Source organism: Motacilla alba, chromosome 13, assembly GCF_015832195.1.
Source record: "Motacilla alba alba isolate MOTALB_02 chromosome 13, Motacilla_alba_V1.0_pri, whole genome shotgun sequence".
Taxonomy (NCBI): Eukaryota; Metazoa; Chordata; class Aves; order Passeriformes; family Motacillidae; genus Motacilla; species Motacilla alba.
In genome coordinates, this window is record NC_052028.1 from 11857894 (window position 1) to 11880038 (window position 22145).

The 22145-nt window shown below is 49.0% G+C and overlaps 2 protein-coding genes across 3 annotated transcripts; both read right to left on the bottom strand.

The window, feature by feature from the left end:
- Positions 1-2290: 2290 nt before the first annotated feature.
- Positions 2291-9750, bottom strand: RBM22 (RNA binding motif protein 22). Its single transcript, XM_038150285.1, has 11 exons — positions 9610-9750; positions 8852-8905; positions 7769-7798; positions 6626-6758; positions 6259-6359; positions 5923-6095; positions 5190-5390; positions 4550-4714; positions 4054-4142; positions 3410-3541; positions 2291-2731 (listed from the first exon to the last, which is right to left on the bottom strand). Exons 1-11 carry the CDS (start codon positions 9661-9663, stop codon positions 2601-2603), a joined length of 1263 nt encoding a protein of 420 aa, XP_038006213.1. The 5' UTR covers positions 9664-9750; the 3' UTR covers positions 2291-2600.
- Positions 9751-9920: 170 nt separating this feature from the next.
- On the bottom strand, positions 9921-22130 carry DCTN4 (dynactin subunit 4). 2 transcript variants are annotated; one of them, XM_038150281.1, is made up of 14 exons: positions 21932-22130; positions 20562-20632; positions 19928-20106; positions 19005-19048; positions 18174-18281; positions 17582-17602; positions 16584-16657; positions 16135-16247; positions 14744-14853; positions 13682-13755; positions 13284-13338; positions 12709-12816; positions 12206-12303; positions 9921-12035 (listed from the first exon to the last, which is right to left on the bottom strand). In XM_038150281.1, exons 1-14 carry the CDS (start codon positions 22064-22066, stop codon positions 11822-11824), a joined length of 1404 nt encoding a protein of 467 aa, XP_038006209.1. In that variant the 5' UTR covers positions 22067-22130; the 3' UTR covers positions 9921-11821. The 2 variants fall into 2 exon arrangements, with proteins under 2 accessions (XP_038006209.1, XP_038006210.1); XM_038150282.1 differs by lacking the exon at positions 17582-17602 and having other exon boundaries at positions 21932-22128.
- Between the last annotated feature and the right edge of the window lie 15 nt (positions 22131-22145).

The window sequence follows — 22145 nt, forward strand, 5'->3', positions numbered from 1 at the left end:
TCTTAAGGCTTGCCAAAGCTTGAGTTGAGGTGGGCTCTGTGCCAGGGAACCACCCCGCTGGGATGGCAGGGCTCTAGCAGCATCCTGGGGAGGAAGAGGAGGGTTAGGCAATGCAGCAGGCATTGCTACATTGTGCTTGTCTCAGTAAATCCAAACTTATTTTTTCTAACACCTTCACAACACGGCCAGCCTCTCCTTGTGACTAAACGTGCTTCTCCTTGTGCTGCAGGACTCCAGCCCCGTTTGACAGGGCGTTGGTTGGTGAGCTGTTCTCCTTGCCCACCGTAGAGCTGGATAACCTGAGCGTGCTGGAGGTGATTTCCCACAGGCCCAACTTCAACAGGGTGGCCCAAGGCTGGGTGCGGATCCTGCCGGAGAGTGAAGAGCTGTAGGACGTGCGTTCCCTTCCCCACGGCCACGGATGGTTCCCCCACTGGACTCGGACACACCCGCAGGGGAGGGGAGGGGAGGGAGGGCAGATATCCTTCATGGAAGCTGAGCTGGTGGGCTTGGGCCGTCATCTTCAAGTGGGGTTTGAATGAGCTCGAGTGTGGGACCATTCTGAATTCCCCTTGCAGTCAGTGCCAAGCCAACCAGCCAAGTCCTCGCTGTTAATCCAGCAGATCCCCGCAAGCTCCCGTACCAAACATCCCGTACAGCCTGTCCTCTTCCCTGCCTCGTGGAAAACAGCAGCACCACCAGCTGCAACACACCAAAGCTGCCTCACTGCATCCTCACTGGCACGCAAGACCTGCTCAGACAGCCGGTGCTTCTGCAGAGAAATTCCATCTTCAGGACAACTCTGCATCTGTCATTCCAGTCAGGACACAGAGAGGAGGTGATCATGGAAGAGCAGTAGCCAAACTTGAGGCACTGGCATGTTTAAAGCAGCTACCATGAGCTTGGCTGGACAACAAAAACAAGTGAAGGAGTGGGAATCTACGTGTTTACCAACACAGCACAGCCACGCTGGAGAGGAGAGGAATGCTGGGAATTAGACACTTGTGCTCTGTTTTCCAGAGGCTACTGGCTAGCACTTGGCAGCTATTTCCCCTTCCTACTGCTCTTTGCATGTCTCGCTTGAACATCTAATCTAGGCTCTCTGAGTGACTTATGACAGATTTGCTTCAGTGATCAGGCCTGACCTGGACCTGCTGCCCTGCAGAACCACACCAGGGTGAGCATGCTGCCAGGCTGTTCTGGAAACTTCAACACCAGCGGGAAGGAAAAGCAGCACAGCTGTGCCTCCAGAGCAAGCACAGGCTTCCCTGGGAACGTGAAAATCAGCAATGAGGATCCAACTACACCAACATTTCCAGCAGTGACACACAGTGGGACATGCAGCTAACAACAGCCTACAGTCACCAGAATACCAGGGGAACCCCATTCACAAAAACCTCTGACTCAACAAAGGCTTCCTTCAATTGCTTTTGTCAGGTTCTCAACATTACCCTTTCCTATACTCCCAAAAGCACCAGCATAAAAGTTCCTTTTTCCACCACTGTGGTTAAACAGGGCAAGTAAATGTTGTGGTAAAAATGCAGTTAGCAGCTGCCTCATTTGTTAAGTTCCTAACGCTGTGCAGAGCAAACCCCACGCAGGGATTCTGCTGCCACAACATATCATTCAGGTGGGAAGCTTTCATTACTCTGTTTCCCACAGAAGCAGGAGGGGGCAAGCAAACAGAAAGAAAAATGGTTTGTTCCTTAGAAACAATAAATCTGTGATGCTTAACTGCTGGCCTGTTCCAATTCCATTTCTCTCCTCTTTGTCCAGTATCTGCAGAACCTAGGCACCCTGGGTAACTGGCTGGAAATAATCAATAAATTGGGATAATGTAAAGCCTCCTGCACGCCAAATCTGTCACAGCACTCGCAGGTCCTGGCTACAGACACTCTGGACCTCTCCCATGCACCAGGATGCCCACCACCGCCCTGGGAGAGCTCTCCCCCGACAAAAACAGAAATAATTACCCACAACCAAAGCCAGCTCTTTCTCCAGAGAAAGCCAGCCCGTGGTGCCACAAGTGCTACACCTCCTCTGCTTTGTTTTCTTGTCTTTTTTTAATCAAGAAGTCAGGAAAAAGGAGGGAGGAAAATTCTGTATAGTGGTAAGGCCAAGCCATGGGTTTGGCAGGTCTGATGAACTCGTTTTTCAACTCTTATTCAGTCCTGGTTTAATACCTCATTAGAATAATACATCATTAGTTACCTGACAGAAAAGAGGCTCTGGTTACATTTTAGCAGTCCATAACATTCCAGCTGAGGATATCGAAAGGGCTTGAAAAGGGTTTGGTTTTGTTTTTCCAGAAGTTTATTTCAAAAGTGTGCCAATGGGATACACAGACAGCACTGTAATCCTGGTACCCCAGACCCACAGACCCCTGACAGCCCTTCTGTCTGTCCCCCACCCCCCACACTAATAGAAAGACCTGGGACGTATCAAGAACCCGATTATAAGTGGAGACACGGAGCTGAGCTTGCCCTGTGGCTGCAAGCAGGGAAATAAGGCATCTCTAGCTCACCCACAGCTCAACATATGGTGCTACCATGGTAACTAGAAAATAACATTTACTTCAAGAATGAGGGTGGCAGGACGTGCTAGGGGCTGCTGTGCTTCCCTGCGTGGGCACCCATCCTCTGGGGATCCTGGGATGGGTAGTGGATGGGGCCTGGGGCTCTCATGAAGGGAGGTGGGGGTCCCATGGCGTGGAACATGTGTGGTCCGAAACCTGCAGGAACAAAAGTTGGCAGCTTCAGACAAAGCAACAGAAAACCTGATGTGTGTGTAGTGCTGCTTCAAAGTACTGATACCACAGCTGGCTGACAGCTGTGCCTCACAAATGTGCACATCTCTCATCTCCCCAAACTCCTGCCCCTCTTTCCAGTACAACTCGGGCCAATCCCTACCCAACACACATCTTTACAAATAAAAGCTGGTGGGGGGACTGGGCAGGTGTCTGTAATACCCATCTAAATATTTTCTACTCAACCAGAGAGCAGAGCAAATACATCTGTGAGAGTCCAAAATTCCTTTAAAAAAAAAAAAGTATCTCTGGATAGATATATAGAGAGCCAAGGACATGCCAGCATTCAACCATCTGCAAAACTACCCTTTGAAGTTCGGGTTAATGTGGCATTTACACAGCCAGCAAAAGCACTGAGTAGGTCTCAGTACCAGTAACAGTGATCTCCAACATGCCTGGGAATTTGCAAGCAAATACCAACCACAACAAGCAGCTCAGCTTAATTAAACTGTGCTGACAGCTCAGTTTAGATCATCCGTTTACACTGTGTGATCAGGGATGAGGAAAATCAGCTCAGGGCATGTCTCAGTACTGCAGCACGGCCTGGCAAGGACTGTCTAGCACTGAATTTCACAGCCCCACCTGAGGGGCAAACACAGGTACCTGGAGGCGGCGGCGGAGCGATGCCAGGAGGAGGTGGCAGGGCAATGTTCACCACGGCTGAAGGGCCACTTGGAGGTAGATTGAAGTAATTTGCAGAAGCCTCCTCTTCTGCAGCTGGAGGAGGAGGGAGGGCTGCAGAAAAAGTACACATGGTTATGGAAAATCTCTCAGGCAAGACAAGCAGAGGTGTCTGCCTTCAGAGATGGAGCACAACCCACACTTCACAAGGGCAAACTGTTGCTACTATTGCATGTATGAACTGGGCTGAGACGCAGAACTGCCCTGAAACCCCAGTCACCAATTTCCTTCATCTGAAACAGCTTTGCTTTATCCATCACACAACACTCAGTGGACTAAGAAAATATTAAAAGTGTGGGTTGCAAGCATCTGTGACCTAAGTAAGTTGAATTCAGCTTTAACTTCTCACTCATCACATAAAGAACTCTCTTTTCATCAAGGATCTGCTCCTAGACAAAGCTCATCTCCCATCCAGCTGGATCTGCTGCAAACCTACTGTAACTGTTCTGGGCTCACCACTGCCTCTACCATCCTGGACTGTAACTGCTCCTGGCAGTTTAACAGCAGTTTCACTCATGGAAGTGGGTCAGCATTAAGTGTTTCAGAGATGAATACAACTCCATTACCCCCAGGAAGTCCTGGAACTGGCTCCAGCTTTATCCCCGATTCTGTAGTGCCTTCCTTGTCCTTTTCCTTTCCTCTTGCTGCCTGGGACCTGAAAAACAGGCAAAAGTTTGAGAATAAGGATGAGAAAAGCAAGATAAGGGATATTTATACCACAGTGGCTTCACATTATCTACTCCAGATCCATTTCTTCAAGCCAAAGATGAAAACACAGAACATCAGACAGATGGCACCAAGTTTGCAAACAGTGTTCACAGAAGACGGACTAGGAGCAAAGTTACTGAAGCTCATCCATAATCCTCAGCCATGAAATCCCTTATGCTACTTGTGTCATCTCCAAGCCAGATCCCATTGTAAAAAGAAAACCAAAATGCAAGAGGACCCCAACCATTTACCAAACAAGCATCAACTTCTGCATAATAACCAATCTTGCTGATCAAGACTGTAAACTGAGAGAAGAACTTGCAAATCCTCAGGGCTTCCCCCCCCTACACTTACCTTCCCCATTTGACGTTGAGCCTGCGGCCGTTGACAATGAGTTTGTTGAAGGATTTCTCAGCAGCCACCTCTGCAGCCTGTCTGGTGGCAAACTGGATGAAAGCACATTGCTGCCTCTGCACCACCGTTATCGTCCGGATCTCCCCAAACTGGTAGAAGTGATTTCTGTGTGGGACAAAAAAATTATTATGATACTCCACTCCTCCTAGTCACAGGGTATAGAGCAGGTGAGATAGGCATGCTCAGAAACTTTCTCTTCTCCATTTGTAGTTCAAACTAATCATCAGAAATCAGCAATCAATCAGTTAATCATAATTAGCCCTCCGTGCAATTATGGAGCAATTAAAGCTCTGCAGCAGCTTCTCTCAGTAGCTGGCTAGAGGATACGGGACCTTCTTGCAAAAAGGAGTATCCCCAACAGCACAAAGGGATGACTCATCTTTAAAGAGATAATTTTAATCAAAGCATTTGAAATGTGCCTGTTTGTTCTCCAACAAGCTGGCACTCCTCTGCACTTGCCCACCAACCAGCTCCCCATTAAAAAAACTTGAAAGCCAGATTTGTTTTTCTTCCTCACTTGAAGAGCCACTATCAAAGTGTCAAACAAAAAGGCAAGGGCAACACAAATTCACCAACACACCTGAGATCTGATTCAGTGATGGTATCTCCAAGCCCTCCAACATACAGCGTAGTAATAGTCTTGTCTTCAGGAGGATCTAGACGAGGCATGGTTGATGCTCGTTTCAGAAGCTTGTCAGCCACGGGATCATTAATTCCATAGTAACGATCTTTGATGTTCTGGTCAGCCAGAGGATCATCTGGATCTGTAGGTTTCTCATGTCTAAGGTTCAGCAAACAAAGCATTTTATAACATCAGGGGTGACTGAATGGATTTAAATTACTGTAGCTGCCAATTTCCCTCCTCAAAGCCTCGGGTCAATTGTATCCTTAACCCTGTCCACATAAACATGCCAAAATGGAACAAAGCCCTGAAAACTTCAACTGCAGCCAGGACTGCGTCAAGTTCTGAATGAATGGTGCTTCTGACAGCTCAACACTCAGCACTACAAAACACAAGAGCTGGGTTTGAATCAGCCTCTTGTTCAAATACAAAGATCTCTGCTTGAGGGGACTGACGCCACAAAGGGGAAAAATTGACTACACAAGAGAAGAGCTGCAGTCACTGCTCTGGCAAAGGACACAGCCAACTTCTCACAAGCCAACTTGCCACCACAGAGATTCATTTGCTGGCACTGGACGCAAGTGTTGCCCTGACCCAAATCCCTGCAGTGTCTCCTGCCCACTGCAGCATCTCCAAGGGAAGCTGCATCTGACTGTGGTGAAGAGATGGGCTGTCCAAGCTGTGCCTGTACCTGTAGGGACACTCCTCTCCTCTCTTGCACTCTCCTTTCACCCAGAAGGAACAGATGTGAGGACGGTTGCGTTTGTAGTATGGAGTGGTTCGGGCCAGCTTCAGCAGCATGTCACTGGTAGAAGTTGCTTTTCCTAGTGCACCAACTGGTCTGGTGCCATCAGAATTGGCTATCTAAAAGCAGGCAGGACACAAATAATTACATGTGTATCAGCACTGAACACTAATGCACAGAATCAGAGCAAGTAAGTGGTTTTAAGAGAAGCTAGGTCACTGCTGCCCTTTCCTCCCCACACACAGCCACCCAAACAGCACGATCACGGCTGGCTACACTCACCTCTCGCTCCATGTTCTGGGTGTAGTATTCTTTGTTGACATCAGATTTAGGCATTTCATCCTTAAGGGAGAGTCCTGCATCCCGGACTTGGATAGGCAAACCTAAAATGAAACAAAAAACCCCCAACTAATCCATGTGAAGAACGAGCTGAAAGAGCAGAAACAGTGATTTGTGTAACCAGCAGCGACCAAAGGTAAATCATCTGCTGCTCAGGGAAACCACTCTGCCCTTGAACCTCTGAAGAGACAAGACCTGCTCTTCTCAAAGACTGTGCAGTGCCAGTTACATGCACATACTAGAAGTGATTTCACCAGCTCCCATTTCAGAGGGCAGCTCCCTGTCCTGGGCCAGGTTTTCGGGTACACACCATATTCCAGGTCGAGCAGGCAGGTCTGACAGACATTCTTCAGCTTGCTGCAGGTCTGGCACACCTCTGTCTTCTTGAAGCGCATCCGCACGCCGGGGCACCAGCGGAACACCGTGAAGGGCCTGGCACAAATCTGGGACACAAAGGTGGCACTTGGGTCACCCTGCACACAGCTACTGCTCTGCTCCTGGCGTGGAAACAAACTCCAAACTCACCCAGCTTCTCCAAACCATGAATACAACTTCTTCTCCTAAAGCTAAGCCTCAGAGCTCAGGAATATTTGTTTCTATTTGGGGTTTTACTTTGACAGGAAGAACTTTTAGGGAAGTTTTTTTTTTGTTGCTGTTTTTCTTTTTATTTATTGCAGTAACGCAAGTGCAGATCTGCTCAAAGATCCATAAATTCTCTTTGATTCCAGGTGATGTCAGTGTGGAGCTTCCAGAGATGAATTACAGTGATGGGTACATCAGGCACCAGCACAGCAGCAAGCTGGAAGAGGTTATGAGAGCTTTGCTGCAGAAGAGTGCTGCTCCCTCTCATCCCACGGAATGATGCATTTGCTTCCTCTGCACGTACACCTTGAGTACACAATACAATCTCACCATGTGCAGATTCCAAATTACACCTTTTCTCTGCCTCTGATAAAAGGGCAAAAACCTCCTTCAATTTCCTTCAGTCCAGGCAACTCTGAGGATTTCTTGCTCTTGGAAATAATTGTGGCTTATTTCTTGGCCAGCCAACACAAATCACCAAACAGCATGAATATCATACACAGAGAAACCCAAACTCCAGGTATTTTGCACTTCTCAGTAAAAACATCCAACTCACCCAAGAAAACATGGAGCATTTAAAATCCTGCAATAACTTCACATATTTGCAGTATTTACAAAACCTCATTCTGATAAACATGAAGATTTGATTGCACACACTCAGGATTTGCTCAATAATTTCATTATCTGAGGACCTACTGACTTTGTCTAACAAGCACAGGAGACTGACCTAAAAATTTATATAGTTGCATAAACATTCTAAGTTAACCCAGATAAGCACTCTTCTGAAGCTGAAGGTTTTTAATCATTAAAATGGAATGCTCCTAGATCTGCACCAATTTTGACAATCTTTCTTCAAAACACACAAACATACCTTGCATTCTTTTCCATATTTTTCTTTGGTCTGAAATATAAAAAGATAAAAAAACATGAAATATCACCAATTCAATGTAAAACATGAAACATATCATTGATAGGATAGCACAGTAGGTTTTTTTGTATTTATGCTGCATTTAGACTCACTCATCACTATGTATTTGGTTCACACTTTGGAAAATCAACAGGAAAAAAAAAATAAAAATCCTAAATACTCTCAGGACACTTTTGGTTTAGAAACTTTCATGGAGAACAGAGTACTGTAAGTCCCACCTCCTGCACTGGTGAAAGGTGAGAATGAAAAGGAGCATTAACAGCTCTTTTTAAGGAAAGGTGATGTGATGATGTTACATTAAATAACCCAGGGAGCATTAACAGCTCTTTTTAAGGAAAGATGATGTTATATTCATTAACCCACAGAGCATTAACAGCTTTTTTTAAGGAAAGATGATGTCACATTAAATAACCCAGGCTTACAAATATCCCCTATAGGAGCACGAGGGTTATGTTTCATAAGAACAACCCGATCTCTCTCAGAAACTTTGTGGAACATGAATGTGAAGAAGACAATTTCAATGTAGGTCACAGGCAACCAGGCCAGGCAGAGAAAAGCAACAGGACACGGACTGACTCACCCTGCACAGAGCAAACCTAGGAAAACAAGCAGGAATTTAAACCACCTTCGTAAGCCACCTTTAACTTCATTTTAGAGGTGCATGCTGCTCATTTAGAACTGCACTGTTTTGGAAATTGCACTGATCAGGATTTGAGCAGCTCACAGCTGTCCATGGTGGAGCTAGTCAATACTAAAATTTCATTTTCTACCATTTCCTGCACTCCAGACCCTGGACTGGGCCATCTGCTCTCCTCTGTGATTGATTTGTTCTCAAATCACCCCTAACTGTGATGTTACACACAGCAAGAGCTGGAAGCAGATCCTGCAGTGCAGAGCCAGCTGCTCAGGAGCGTGTGCTCACCCCAGCCCCTCCTCCTGCACCCAGCCCTATCTCAGTCCCCAAACACACAGTTTTAGGGCCACCACAGAGAGAGGGAAGGCCTGCAGGGCCCCACAGGCACGCACCATCCGAATGTAGGGATTTTCTCCGAGACACGTCTGGCACAGGATCGGGAAGTCCTGAATGGAGCAAGAAGAAAATCGGGAATTGGTAACAAGCTCTGCCATCACAACAGCATTCAAGTCACACTCTGAAAAATGATCTAGTTTAACTCAACAGATGATTAAAATATGCAAATGGATTCAGAGACACCGGGAGAGCTGCAAGCCACGACCCAGGCCCAGCTTATTGCAGAATGATAACCTGCTGGCTAGTGTAGCTTGGAGTAAAACTTAAATAACCAAATTAAAATCGTGTTCTTGAGATCTGAACCTGTCAGTGCCTGGACTGCAGCAGGTGACACCGCCCCGTTATCCCCCAGCAGCGACTGTCTCCACTCGGGAGGGGCTTCAGCTCCAAGGGACGCGGCCAGGGGCACACGCGGGGCCCAGCTCAGCCGCCGCAGCTGCTCCAGCCCCTGCACCGCGGCGCGGGGGAAGGAGCGGCGGGGCGGCTCGGTCCCCCTGCGCCGCAAGGAGAGCCGGGGAGCCGCGGCAGAGCCCTCCCGAGCGGCTCAGCTGCAGGGGGCGGGTCCCCAGGGCGGGTGGCGATCCCCAGAGAAGGGTGGCGGTCCCCAGGGCAGGTCCCGGCCCCGGGGCCGCCTCCCCGCACTCCGCTCGCCTCGCGGCCTTGCCGCCCCACGCGCTCCCGCGGCGGAGCAGCCCCCGCCGGCCCAGGCCCGCTGTCCCCGGCTGCCCCGGCCCCCCGCGGCCGCGCCGCTCACCGCATCCTCCCAGTTCTGCCGGTTGTAGGTGTTGGAGCCCAGCGATGTGGACATGGCGGCTCCGCTCCGCTGCCGGCAGGCGGCGGCCGGAAGTGACGCCACTTCCGGCAGCACCGCGACGGAAAAGGCGGGCGGCGGCAGCGACGGCGTCACGGCGGCAGGGGGCGCTCCAGGCACGGCCCGGCGGGCGAGACCACGGGCAACGGGGCGGGGGGGGAGCGCGGGGACGAGACCATTGGGACGGACGGGGGAGCTCCGCCTTGCGTGCCGTTGAAATAAGGATTGTTTGGAAGAAGAGGCGGCGCAGAGAATCCGAGAGCCACGTGTGGTTTATTGAAGGTCACTACACGACGTCAAGCGTAAGGCAAGAGGGCCTGTGGGGGAGCAGGGACAGAGGCGGGGACACGCCAATACCATTCCTATCGCCGAGGGCACCTGCAGGGAGGGGAGAACAGCTCGCCGGGCTCACCGGAGCGCCGCAGCCCAGCGCGCCTTCTGTTTGCAGGGAGAAGGGCGCAGGTCACGCTGCCTGCAGCAAACGCCAGTCCCAGAACAGCTCCTGGGAGGTCTTTCTGTGGTAGTGTCAAAATGCAGCAGCCATTTTGGCTACTGAACAGGAGAAGCTGTGGCCAGAGGTGAAGTGCTTTGTTATCCGGACAGGGAAAGCCGCAGCAGGCGCTAGCACTACACATTAACTACTAACTACAAGTCTCAAACTCATGCTGTACATCTGTGTGTCACCTACACAGAGCTGTAAACGTGATGCCTCGCTGCTTTGAGACCCGCTGCGGGACCAGGGCTGGGAGCTGCGAGCCCCCAGCACACCACAGCAGGTTCGGGGCGCTAAGGGAGATGTTTTGGGGTGCTGCACCACCCCCCCAGGGAGCAGGCAGCCTCATCCTGCCCCCCATGCAGAGGATTGGCACATGCAGGCTGGCAGAGCCATGGCACAAGCCACGGCTGGCTGGTGTTCAAGCCTTTCCCAGCACAGCAGCATGTCAAAGCCCCTCAGAAATGTTTAACAAAGGTCAACGTCTGAAGTGGGAATGCTCTGCAGGAAGAGCCATCTCACCTGCCTGCACCAGCCATGCACTTCTCAGTAATTCAGTCTCCTGGATACACAGCTCTTAATCACCTATTTTAGCTTGGACTGCAGCCAAATTATACCCTGGGTAAATGACCTTCTGGTACAGTGTGTGTCCTTAACATATAATGAGTTTCCACCTTTACACCTCCCTCCCACCCACTCTAACTAGAAAAACAAAGATTACGAACCCAAATCACCACTGTAGCTTTATAATTACCAGAACTAATCTCAACTCTCCAGGTTTCATACCCTCATTGCTACAGCCCCTAGCAACACAACATCTACTGAGCTGAGGTCTGCAGGGAGCCTCTCTGGAGCATCCCTGCCTCTCCAGAGCACTCTTGCCTCAATCAAGAGCTGCAGCAGAACCTGAATTCCCAGCTGGCAGCACATCCTGCTGCCACATCCAGTTGAAATGCAGAGGGCTGATGGCGGGTTTGGTTGCCAGTCAGATCCATGAACACTACAGTACACTATGTTTAAAGTTTAAAGGCAAACTGATCAACTCCTTTGTGAAAAAACATCTGCCACCTCGGCTAAGCAAGCTACATATGCCAGAGGGGTAGGGCTCTACAGCCCAGCCCCCACAGTTGAGGTATCCTACAAGGGAGCAGAAAACCAAAAGAAAAGATCATGCTGCTGGCAGTAACTTGCCAGAATGCAGAAGGCAGGGACACTCCTTAAAAGTCTGGGAAGGGCACTGGTCTGTGTGAAAGAGAAGTTGTTCATTATTGGGTATGTAACATCAGGTTTGTGGGCTGACACGGAGAAAAAAACAGTATGGGTTCTTTTCTGCTGATAAATCCAAATTCAGCCCTAATCATCTGCTGGTAAAGCCAAATTCAGTGCAAACCTGGAGGGAGATCTTTTCCTGTGCTCTAAGACGTGCTGCAAGTTACTCTAGCCTGTGGCAGTGAGGGGAAGCGGAGTGGTGGTTAGTGGGCACTACGACAAGGGGAGAGAGAACAAACCAGCCCAAACCACGGCAGCCTCAGCCCCCTCGTGGCGGCTGGCCGGGCCCGTGGCACACCCACACACCACAGAGGAGCTCTGGCAGAACCTTTCACCAGGTGCTTTCTCAGGGTGCCAGTCCATCCAGCCGTCGGGAGCGAGCGCTGGGAGCCGCTACGGGAGCACGGGGCCGAGGCTGAGCTCCACGTGATGGGTGAGCCAGATGACCTCGGAGGTGTGGTCACCATCCTCGTTGGGCCGGATGGGAGCAGTGAGGTTTTTGAACTCGTGCTTCATCTTGAAACTCACGGTCACTTCGCCCTCTTCTTTCTGCGGGGTGACCTTGATGAAAACTCCCACCTTGTTGGCTTTTCTAAAGGCAATAATGCTGCAAGGCACAACACACAGGAACATTGGGTCAGCCAAGTTCTCCAAGCATTGTTCCAAGTGGAACAATGCTCTCAGAGGAACTCAAACCACACTGAAGACAGACAGGAGGAGAGGGAGTTACTCAAAGAGCCAAGTTTTTAGGGGAGAGGATCCCCAAAGGATACTCACTCAGGGTCATCCTGGAAGTCTTGAGGCTCTGCCAGCTCATCATATTCTGCTGCAGCATCTTTGCCAGCCAGAATAAGCTCCTTGGGAGGAACTGCCACCTGAAACAGAGCATGGAGAGAAAGAAGCCATTCAGCACTGATCACCAGCTACACGGCACGCAGGAGAGGGCTCTCCTCTTCTGAGGTCTGCTTCACTGCAGTTTAACAGAAAAGTGACTCATCCTCAGCTTTTCTGTGCTTCAGGACCACCTGATTACCACCCTGCCAGTGAAATAATAAATTTCTCCCTTGGGTTTTCGATATCAAGGAACAGCCAAAATTTCAAAATACTTAATGAGCTGCTGTTTACAATTGTGACACTCATTTATGCTCCAAGGAGGGAAACGCAACACAGTTGGCAGGGGTTGAAGGACAAATGAAAAGTGTGCCCCGTGGAAGGACAAATGGGAGTGGTAAACCCTGGAAGAGGCTTGGGCTTACCCAGCAGGAGGGTACAATCAATACCTTGGCAGTGCTGTTGATGTTATCAGGGTCTCCCTCCTCACACTCCAGCAATGTGACATGTGTGACGTTCTCCACAGGATTAGTCAGAGTCAGAAGAACTTGGCTCTCCTGGGGAGATTCAGGAATCACAGTTCAAGAAGCAATTGTGCTAAAATTCATTGCTACTGTAAACACCTCCATCTTCTCTGACTCATCAGCACATTCAAAAATTGCATCACATCCTCTCAATGGATGGACAGCGACCACCCCCCGCTCATAAGAAAGGCACCAATGCCATGCAAAACTCTTAATATAAGAAATATGTATTTGGGGAGTCTAGCTGAGATCTCAATTCCACACCTTTTATTCTTCAGACATTAGCAAGTGACGATGTCACATGTCACTGCAGCAGTAGATTGCTGTGCAAAGTACATGCAGTGTTACTCTGGCCACTCCCTTAAACCCTGCACCCTCTAAATGGAGTGAGGGGAGCCCTCAGGGAACAATCATCACACTGTGTCATCTTCCAGAAAGATCCCACATTCAAAGCTCCTGGCTATGTCTCAGCCTAAGACATTTCTGGAAAAACTACTGACCTTCATGTAGCGCAGGTTGGGAATAGACATGATCCTCACTTCAGGGATGTAGTTACTACAAAAAAAAACAGAGCAAATGACTGTGAGGGACTGTGCTGCTCTCTGTAAAGCTATTAGAGCTTTCCTACAAGGAAAAATGAAGTGTACTTTTGCTGTATAACCCTAACCCTGCTACAGTCTGGGGCTGGCACAGCATGCAGTGTTTTTGTCAAACTGCTGAAATCTTTAGTAGATCAGCAAGCAAACCTATTACAGATAAGCTAAATATATTTAAAAAGGTGATTACACCATCCTAAGGGATGACACAATCCCACAAGAGGTCAAAGGAAATTAAAATAGAAGGCATTAACTAAGCATGAACAGGGAGTTGCTGTCCCCAGTCCCCATTTCTCACTTACACAGCAACCAGCTGGATCTTGAATTTGATAGACGTTGGATTGAATTCTGGTTTGCTCAGGTTATGTTCACATTTCTAGAGAGAAAGGTGTTAAAGTCAGCACCAAGAGACAGTGGGCAGTCACACACTGAAGAATCAGAGCCACAAGTGCTGTGTCACCAGCCATGACATTACAGCCTCCAGCACAGCACATAAAAACTATCTGGGGTGCATGTAGCCATCAATGTGCTCAGCTACTGATACTCCAAAATGTCATATCCAGCACTACCAGCACAACCTCAGAAACACAGGACTTGGAACCAGTCTTCAAAACGCCTGGACACTGACTGCAGCCCTGCCCTCTGACCTGTGCTCCAGAATCCATTAAAAAAATGAAGCAGCTAGAAGTCCTGATCTCCTGATAGGCTACTCTTCAAATACAGGATCAGTCTGACATTACTTATTTCTGAGAAAATACTCTGCATTTGTTCAGCATCCCGCATCTTAAATATTTATAAGAATATTGCTCTATTACTTTAGGAACTAGCTAAATAAATATCCTTGTATGACTGAGAAAACAAATCATGTAGTAAGGGCCATGTGGAAAGCCAACAGCAGAACTTGGATTTAAATCTTGCATGTCTTCACTTTCACGGATCTCTGCTTTGCTTCTCTGAAATACCATCTTCCTGCCTTCACTCTAGTGACATCTTCAGTATTCTGCACTGCCTCTCCCTAATATTTTGTTTGTTGACTTTTGTCCTTAGTAACAGCAATTTTTTTTTTATTTCAACTGCACTGGCAGTATTCTTTGACTCCTTGGCTAGGCAGGGCACTAGCACAAAGCACCTTTGTATCTTTATGCATCCTTTACAGTGTTGTCCCCCTTTCACAAGTGTCATCACACCAGAGACACGACAGCCTCCCCCACCCCCTGAGTGCTGCTACCACTAACTCGGCTGAGAACTCTCAACAACCAGAAGCATTTGAGCCATTTCTTTTAAAAGAGAAACACACAGCTCATTTCCCAGCACCCAAGTGCTGAGAGCCTGGCAAGGGCACTTGTCGGGATTGAACTGCCTACCCGGCAGCGCAGCGAGCGCTTGATCAGGAGGTGCTTGTGGCGTGGGTAGAGCTGGGAGGCGCAGATGGGCTGGAAGTCAGGCTGCAGCAGGCGCTGGCGCAGAGTCGTCACTGGGAGCACGACAGAAAGCAAGACAAAGAAATGTCTCAGGAACTGAAACTCCAGCCAGATTCTACATATGCACCTCGCACTGTGTGGAGATTTGCCACCATCTCTAAGACACTTAATTTCACCTGCACCCCGTAATTCAGAAGGCACTGGCAACTATCACATTTCTAGAAATAAACAGAAAGGCAAAAGCTGGATAAAGGGCTGCCCTGACTGGGCACAGTAACATGAGAGCAACATCAGTGATAGCCCAGGAGAAACAAGGGACTCACATCTTTCTTCACAGCTGAGCTGGGATGGAAACAAGAGTTTTCTAACCATCTAGAACATAGTTCTTTCCCTCACCACAGCAAATGAGTTTCACATCTTTGTTACCCTCACAGCTGGGTGCTGCATGAGTACAATACACAGCTTCTTAGCAAGGAGTTTGCATAACTCAGACTCACACGTAGAATTAGAGAAAACAGTTCCCAAAGCAAGAAACTCCCAGCAGCCAAAACCTCCCATGGGTTTCTCTCAAAATGCAGGCTCCTCACTGTTTCAGTGCCTAAGAGGCAAGTGAGCTACCTGGCAGCCTTTCCCTCATTGTGAGGAACCAGGAAAGTTGTCTTCTTCACCAGCATCAAACTCACAATGCCAACAGCCTCATGAGAAAAGGAGACCAAGAAGATCTACCCCTTTCCATAAACCATTCATGAATTAATTGATACTGGCAGACTTTGAAGGCCTGCAGAACTACCAACATCATCCACTCCACTTGGAGCTACCTCAGCTGGAAGCCCTGCTGGTTTATCCTGCTCACACCAAGTCTTACTGATCAATTTACAGTATTTGTGGATTAAATTTATGAGTCAGCTAAAGAACTGGCAAGTGTACACAGGCTGTTCCAAGCTGATGTCAAAGCAATGCGCAATTGTTACTCAACAGCCCACTTCTGGTTCCAGATCCCCAGCAGCTGCTATTTCCTTATTTCCTGCTATTATTTGAAAAAGGACATCAGCTTTTTTCTCCATCCAAGAGTTGATGCCTCACACACACAGAAATTAAGGCCAGCAAGAAAATTAAATAACCCTTCAGGCCTTCTGGCTCTGAGCTTTCCATGTGCAACATGAAGCTGAGGCTGCATTCAAAGTTACCATTTAAAAAGTCAAGTATTTCCCAGTATTTCAATCCCAGCATAAAAATGACCAGGAACTTGGGTCATGAGGAATGCCACAAGCTTGTAGGCAATGCCCATGCTACAAAATGTAAGGCCAAAAAGTGACAGAATACTAAGGTTTTACCTTCTGTCAGATTGATTGGTCTTGTGTAGTAATCCTCAGGAAGAGGCTCCACTTCTTCCACTGCATCAGCTGGCTCAATCTTGATCTCCTTCTGGTCTTCTCCTTCTTTCAGGCTAAAGTAAAATAAGGGGCAACTGAGTCATGAAATAGGGCATGTGTGCTCTGACAGCAACTGCATTATAGCACAGAAGGCAGTGAGAGCTGAGATTGCACAACAAGAATTACAACAAGGGTGTGAGCAGTCCCTTGTTCCTCTTGGGAGAAATCAGAACATTTGGAGCTGCTGCACGGAGATGCCTGAGGATCTGACTCCTCTCCAGTGCTCAGGAGGAGAAATCTCCTCTCACTGCTATCTGCTAATTGTCTATCATCTTTCTAGAGCGGCTTTACTCCTCTCTTGCCTACCCCTCCAATGCCCCCCCAAAGGTAACCCCGACCCTGAGACTCACGAGAGTCCAGCGAGGGCACTGATGGGGGCTCCGGGCCTCTGGCGCTGAAGCCTCGTTCCAAGGCCGTATTTGTCCTACAAGGAAAAAAGGAACTGTCACCCTCAGGTCTGCCTCCTGACGGGACACAAAATCCTGCTGCAAACTCATCCTTTGAGCTGCATGACAAGCGTGGGGGTACAAGCAAAGGAAAGCAAAAAGGAAAAGCTATTCAACGCTTCCTAAGATACATTTTTCTGCTTAAACTGTTAGTGAGTAGAAAACAATTCCCACTGCACTGCAGATGGGGAAAGACAGATGTGTGTGGCTACTGCTAAAAAAGCTTTTTGCTCCTTCCACAAATCACCAGCCTGCACTACTGACACATCTTCCCTGGATATTCTCTTCAGAGCAACTCCATGTCAAGTAGTGTAGAATGAGAGCTCAGCTGCCAAAACAAGTGGGTTGGTGTGGTTATGCATCCATCTGAAAGGCTCTGTAGCTCTACTTGAAGGAGCTGAAAGCTGCTACAAGCTCCTACAAGCCTCGTTACCTACAAGTCTCTCTCACCAGCAATAGCTGAGCTACTCTTCAGCTTTCTACAGCTGAGCTGTACCCAGGGTGCTTGGGGGACAGACATCTTCCTTCTGGGCAGGGCTGAAAACCTGAGTTCTCACCATATGAGAAATGTGAGCATCAGCCTACTCTGGTGATTTTTCAAGGATGAGATGATTAATGTTAGTGGCACTTCCCTTGGCCAAGCAGACAGCTGTGTTCCAGCCAAGGTTGGTGAAGGACTGCTTTTCAAGTGTACATTACTTACTCAAAGACACTGCCCTGTTTCTAAAATAACACGTAATATTTTTTGTAACAAATGTTACCCTCTGAAGAGTTAGGCTTCACCTGTGTTTGTTCTAGGCACACCTAAGCCAGAGGCCCGGAGGCACGGTGTACGATCTGTTACTCCCCTTCAGTTGGTACCACAGAGCTTTAACACCAGCAGAAACTGTGAAAAGACTTACCACTACGTGTATAGTGTGTTGCTGTGGAGAGCCCCCAAAATAGCAGCAGGTAGCAACGGAGACAAAAAATGCAGCCATAAGACACAAGCAAGGGCACAGAGCAAGCACAATTAATTGAAGTAGCAAGCATATGCAGTCACCCAGCTAAACAAAGTGAGCATTTCCCTGCCAGGTACAATAAACAAGTCATTCAAGCCACAACCAAGTCTTAACTTCAGTAGAGATTTCATGCAGAGAAGTGTCAGACAATGCTGATCGATCTGTCACTAAGCTGTGGATGAACTGTCCTGAGAAACAGCTGCCACTGGCAATGTGGCTGCAGTTGCACTGCACTTCACTGCTGGAGAACACATTCCTAGGCATGGCAAGTATAAACCTTCTGGCTCTGCTGGGGAGGACTATCAGAGAGAGCGGCAATGTAATACACAGTAATGAGTGTAAAAGCATTCATCCCTAAAGAAAGCCTCATTTTCTTCATGTTGTCCTCAACTAGCCAAAGCTGGGCAGCCCTATCATGCTACCAACTAATTTTCCAGGCTGAGGCTGCTGTGGATCCCTTTCCTGCTCTGAGAAGATGGCACCAGCAGCTCACCGAGAAGGCCAGAGGAACGTAGTTGCGGCGCCGCACCAGCTTCTTCCTGTCCCGCTCGATCTTCTCCTTCTGAGCCAGCTGCTGGTAGTACTCAACCAGTTTGTTAATCTGGAGGGAGGAACAGGGAGCACTGTCACCTCAGCTGCAGCATTTGCTTGTGAACTAGCTGGGGTTCCTGCTGCTTCTTTCACTCTGTTCCTAGTACCAGCTGTGTTGTGCAGGCCTGTGTACCTTAATGTGTCTTAACCCACACTGTGGGTGACAAAATGACCCCTCCTTGGGAATGATGTGTGTTGGAGAGCAGTGTCCAATTCTCCCTTTACAATTCAGCAACTGAGATTTCGTTCATGAATTTGCCACGACTGCATAGAGTAGTGTCATGCGGCCAACTCTGAGCAATTTGGATTGGCAGAGCAAACAGCATCTTTAGCATCTTTCCCCCCCTCCCCGAGGCTGGTCACATTTAGAGTGGAGCCCTAAAGGGTAAAAGGGAAGGGTGTTAAAGGTGCAGTTGTGTTTTCCAGATCCTAGACACACTTTTGATTGGAAAACAGCTTTTTGTCACATACATACGCAGCACATTCACCTTAACAGCACCATTAGATAGGCTGGTTTCAACTGAGCTTCTTCTCAAAAGGAGATTTTATACTGCGATATCCTCAGGGGAGCCTCTAAGAGGCCTTCCCTCCATTCAAGGTGCAGATTAGGAACTGGAACTGGTATCTGAAGGATTATATAGATGCAGAAAAAGTGATTGAGAGGGCCTGACACTCTAACAGTTCTTTCTGGCTGATGCATTTCAGCCCAAGCACAGCTTCCCCACTCACTCACCCTCTGTGTGTGAGGATTCTCCGGCTCCTGCCAGCCACCACTCGCTGCACAAGAGAAGAGAAAAAGCAAAGTCCACAGGAGGTTTCCAGATGCCACACAGAAATCACACCCAATGCTCAACTATCTTGGTGTTATTTACAAAATATGACATTCCCTATTTTTGCTACAGCTAGCACTGCAATTGTTTAAGTTCGTGTCTGTACAAATAATACACCTCTGAGAGAGTTGCACAGGCAGGTCTGGAATGAAGGAGCTCTGACAGCTTTTATATTGTGTTTTTAAACAAATGTTGCCTGAGAGATACTCAGGACAGCACACAGGAGTCACTTCAGCAGCAGGCACGTGTGTTTATATGTGTGTCTTTTATTACTGGCTGCTGCTGTCTCTGCATCCTCAGCTCCATTTCAAGTCTCACCAACACTGGAAGTCAGAGGATCTGCTTGGCCTAGTCAACCCTACCTGATAGACACTTTCTGTACATCTCACGTACCAAAAAAATAGATGAAAGCTTTGTTCTAGTGCTCTTGTGAAGAGAAAATCAAAGTTCAAACACTGACTAGCAACTCTGGAGTAAGTCTAAGTGAACAAAAGTGATGGAAAATAAATTAGGTGTTTATGCTGTCAGACTGAGCGGCTTCAAAGCCTGTGAAAGCACACAAACAAGATCTCAGCTGTGGGGAGGGTGCACTGACTAAAACAGTCTGACAGTTTTCTCATTAGTCAGGTAACACAGGCGTGAAAGTGGGTCACACATTCCACTAGCTCAGCTCAGCTCTTCAGCAACAAAGAGTTTTCCTATGAATTTCCAACTACAACTCCAATCCTCGCCAGATATCAGTACAGTCAGGAGCTACCTGTTACCTTCAAAACGCAAACTGGGCTCATGCTGAAACTCAGTCTTGTGCCTTTTAACTGTCCCTTACCAACAGACTTGTCTGCCATGCCAACATCCCGGGAAGTCCAGCGGCAGAAGCCACAGGCCAGGTAATAGGCTTTCTTCATGGTGGTCTTGGCCGGGTCGTCGGGCAGCGGCGCAGGGATGCTCGTGGCCCGTGTGGAGAGGGTGTGCATGCAGCACGGGCAGTCAAAGCAGTTGGCACACCTGCAAACCACAAGGCAGGGCTCTGAGAAGGGTGCCGGGCTGAGAGAAATGCTCCCAACAGCCACATCAGCACTAAAGCAACAGATCATTAACTCCCAGGCAACAAAGTGAGCATTTCCCTGCCAGGAAGTGAGCATTTCCCTGCCAGGGACAACTAGGGACAACGGGCTATCATGGGAACTTGGGGGATTCAGAGTCAGCGTAAGAGCAGCAGCAGTGAGAAACACGATGTGATAGTAAAAAAACCTCTGTATTATCAGTCCAGGTCGTAAAAATAGCCCCAAAAGTCATGAACAGCACATGGCACATCATGGAAAGACACTTATTCCCCAAAACAGACTCACACACAACAAGCAGCCACGTAATGTTTGAGGCGGTTCAGACTGACATGGAAAGGGACTGTTTTAAACAGGGAGCCTTGATGAGAAAAAAAAACAAACCCAAAGCAACTTTACCTGTTCTTTTTCAGCTTGGCTTCAGCTGAAGGCATGTTTTCCAGGCAGCTGGGGCAGTAGTGAGAGTCAACCTGAAAAAGGCACAGCCACATCACACACGATATCTGGCACACCTTTGTCCAAAAAGCCCCAAACTGCCACATGATCCAACAAGGGTTCGTGTCTTGCAACAGCAGGCTGAAGCTAGGGAAGGCTTGAGATGTTTTTTGGTATGCAAAACCTTAGCCCATCTCAGCCAGATTTTGATCTTTAATGACATAAATTATAAGATTTTTTAAGTCAGAATGGATTAAATTACTCTGCCTTGTAAATGGGAAAAGATCAGCTGGGTGTTGACCTTTAGCAGTTACCAGAATCTCATTTTTCAGCTCAAACAAAAGTTTTAACATTTTATTTTCTATTTAGACCTAAATTTATTGTGTCCTTACACTGGTCAGATCCATGCACATTTCAGGAGATGCTTTGTATCTCTCTGCTGTCACAGTGAATTTTGTCAATTAAAACAACAGCAGCAAGACTGGGGCCCCCCTCTTGAAGAGGAATTCAAACTGATTATTAAGCATGGCCACGCACAATGACTGCACTGCTCACACCACAGTGAATTCATGATGGACACAGCCAGATCACAGATCCACTCTTCAGAGGATAACATTAACATTTCCTTAAAGCTGCCTCTTCTGAGATCTGGGCTGCACAGTCATTCCTTCAAGGCTTCCCAAACCCATCCCCATTTCTTAATTCAACCAGGCTTCCACAAAACCAGTCTTGGCGATTTTAATACGAGAGTTTACGAAGCCAAACCCCTCGTCCACAGCAAAAATGGTAGCTGCAGAAACCACACGCCCCTCCACAGCAAAAACCGACATGGGCTGTGGGTCTGGGGGTCCCTGCCCCTCCACGGCCGGGCCCGATGGGCATGGCTGTGGTGGTGGGAGGAGGTCTTGACACAAGGGTTGGGACCCCCGAGGGTGAGGGGTGCCCGCGAGGGTGAGGGGTCCCCGCGGCCCCGGTCGGGCCCCACCGCGGTGTGGGGGGGTCCCCGCTCCCCCGGCCGGGGCCGGTTAGGGGGGCTCGTCCCTCATGAGGGGAACCGCCCCTGTGCACTCGTCCCAGCCAATCACAGCCCGAGCTCTGCCGACTGACAGGCGATCCTGGCCAATCAACGCGCAGCCCCGCCCCATCCGTCACTCCCGGCCAATCCGCGCGCCCCGTGCAGCGCTTCGCCCACCCACCAGCCGCGCAGGCAACCAATAGCAATGGAGAAAGCGAGTGAGTGGCAGGAGAGCGACCCAATCGCTGTGCGCAGAGAGAGCACCGTCCCGCCCGGTCCCGCCCGGTGCGCGGGTGTGGCGCGGCCGGTCCGCCGTTACCTCGTGCGAGACGCACTCGAGCGAGCGGAGCTCGCTGCAGTAGCGGCAGAAGTACAGCTGCGGCAGCGGCGCCCGCAGCTCCTTCTCGCCGCGCACCAGGTACAGCACCCGCTCCGATTGCAGCAGCGACGCCATCTTGAGAGTGGGCGGGCTCCGCCGCGCCGCCGCCTGACGTCACCACGCCGGCCTGACCACGTGATCCCGCGTGGCCAGC

Coding starts and splice junctions, on each gene's coding strand:
- RBM22 (XM_038150285.1), bottom strand. CDS start 9,663: ATGTCCACATCGCTGGGCTCCAACACCTACAACCGGCAGAACTGGGAG. Junction 6,759..7,768: donor AATATGGAAAAGAATGCAAG/GTATGTTTGTGT, acceptor TTTGTGTCCCAG/ATTTGTGCCAGGCCCTTCAC. Junction 3,542..4,053: donor AGTTCCAGGACTTCCTGGGG/GTAATGGAGTTG, acceptor CTTTTTCTGCAG/CCCTCCCTCCTCCTCCAGCT.
- DCTN4 (XM_038150281.1), bottom strand. CDS start 22,066: ATGGCGTCGCTGCTGCAATCGGAGCGGGTGCTGTACCTGGTGCGCGGC. Junction 16,658..17,581: donor AACACACTATACACGTAGTG/GTAAGTCTTTTC, acceptor TTTTCCTTGTAG/GACAAATACGGCCTTGGAAC. Junction 16,248..16,583: donor AGTGCCCTCGCTGGACTCTC/GTGAGTCTCAGG, acceptor ATTTTACTTTAG/CCTGAAAGAAGGAGAAGACC.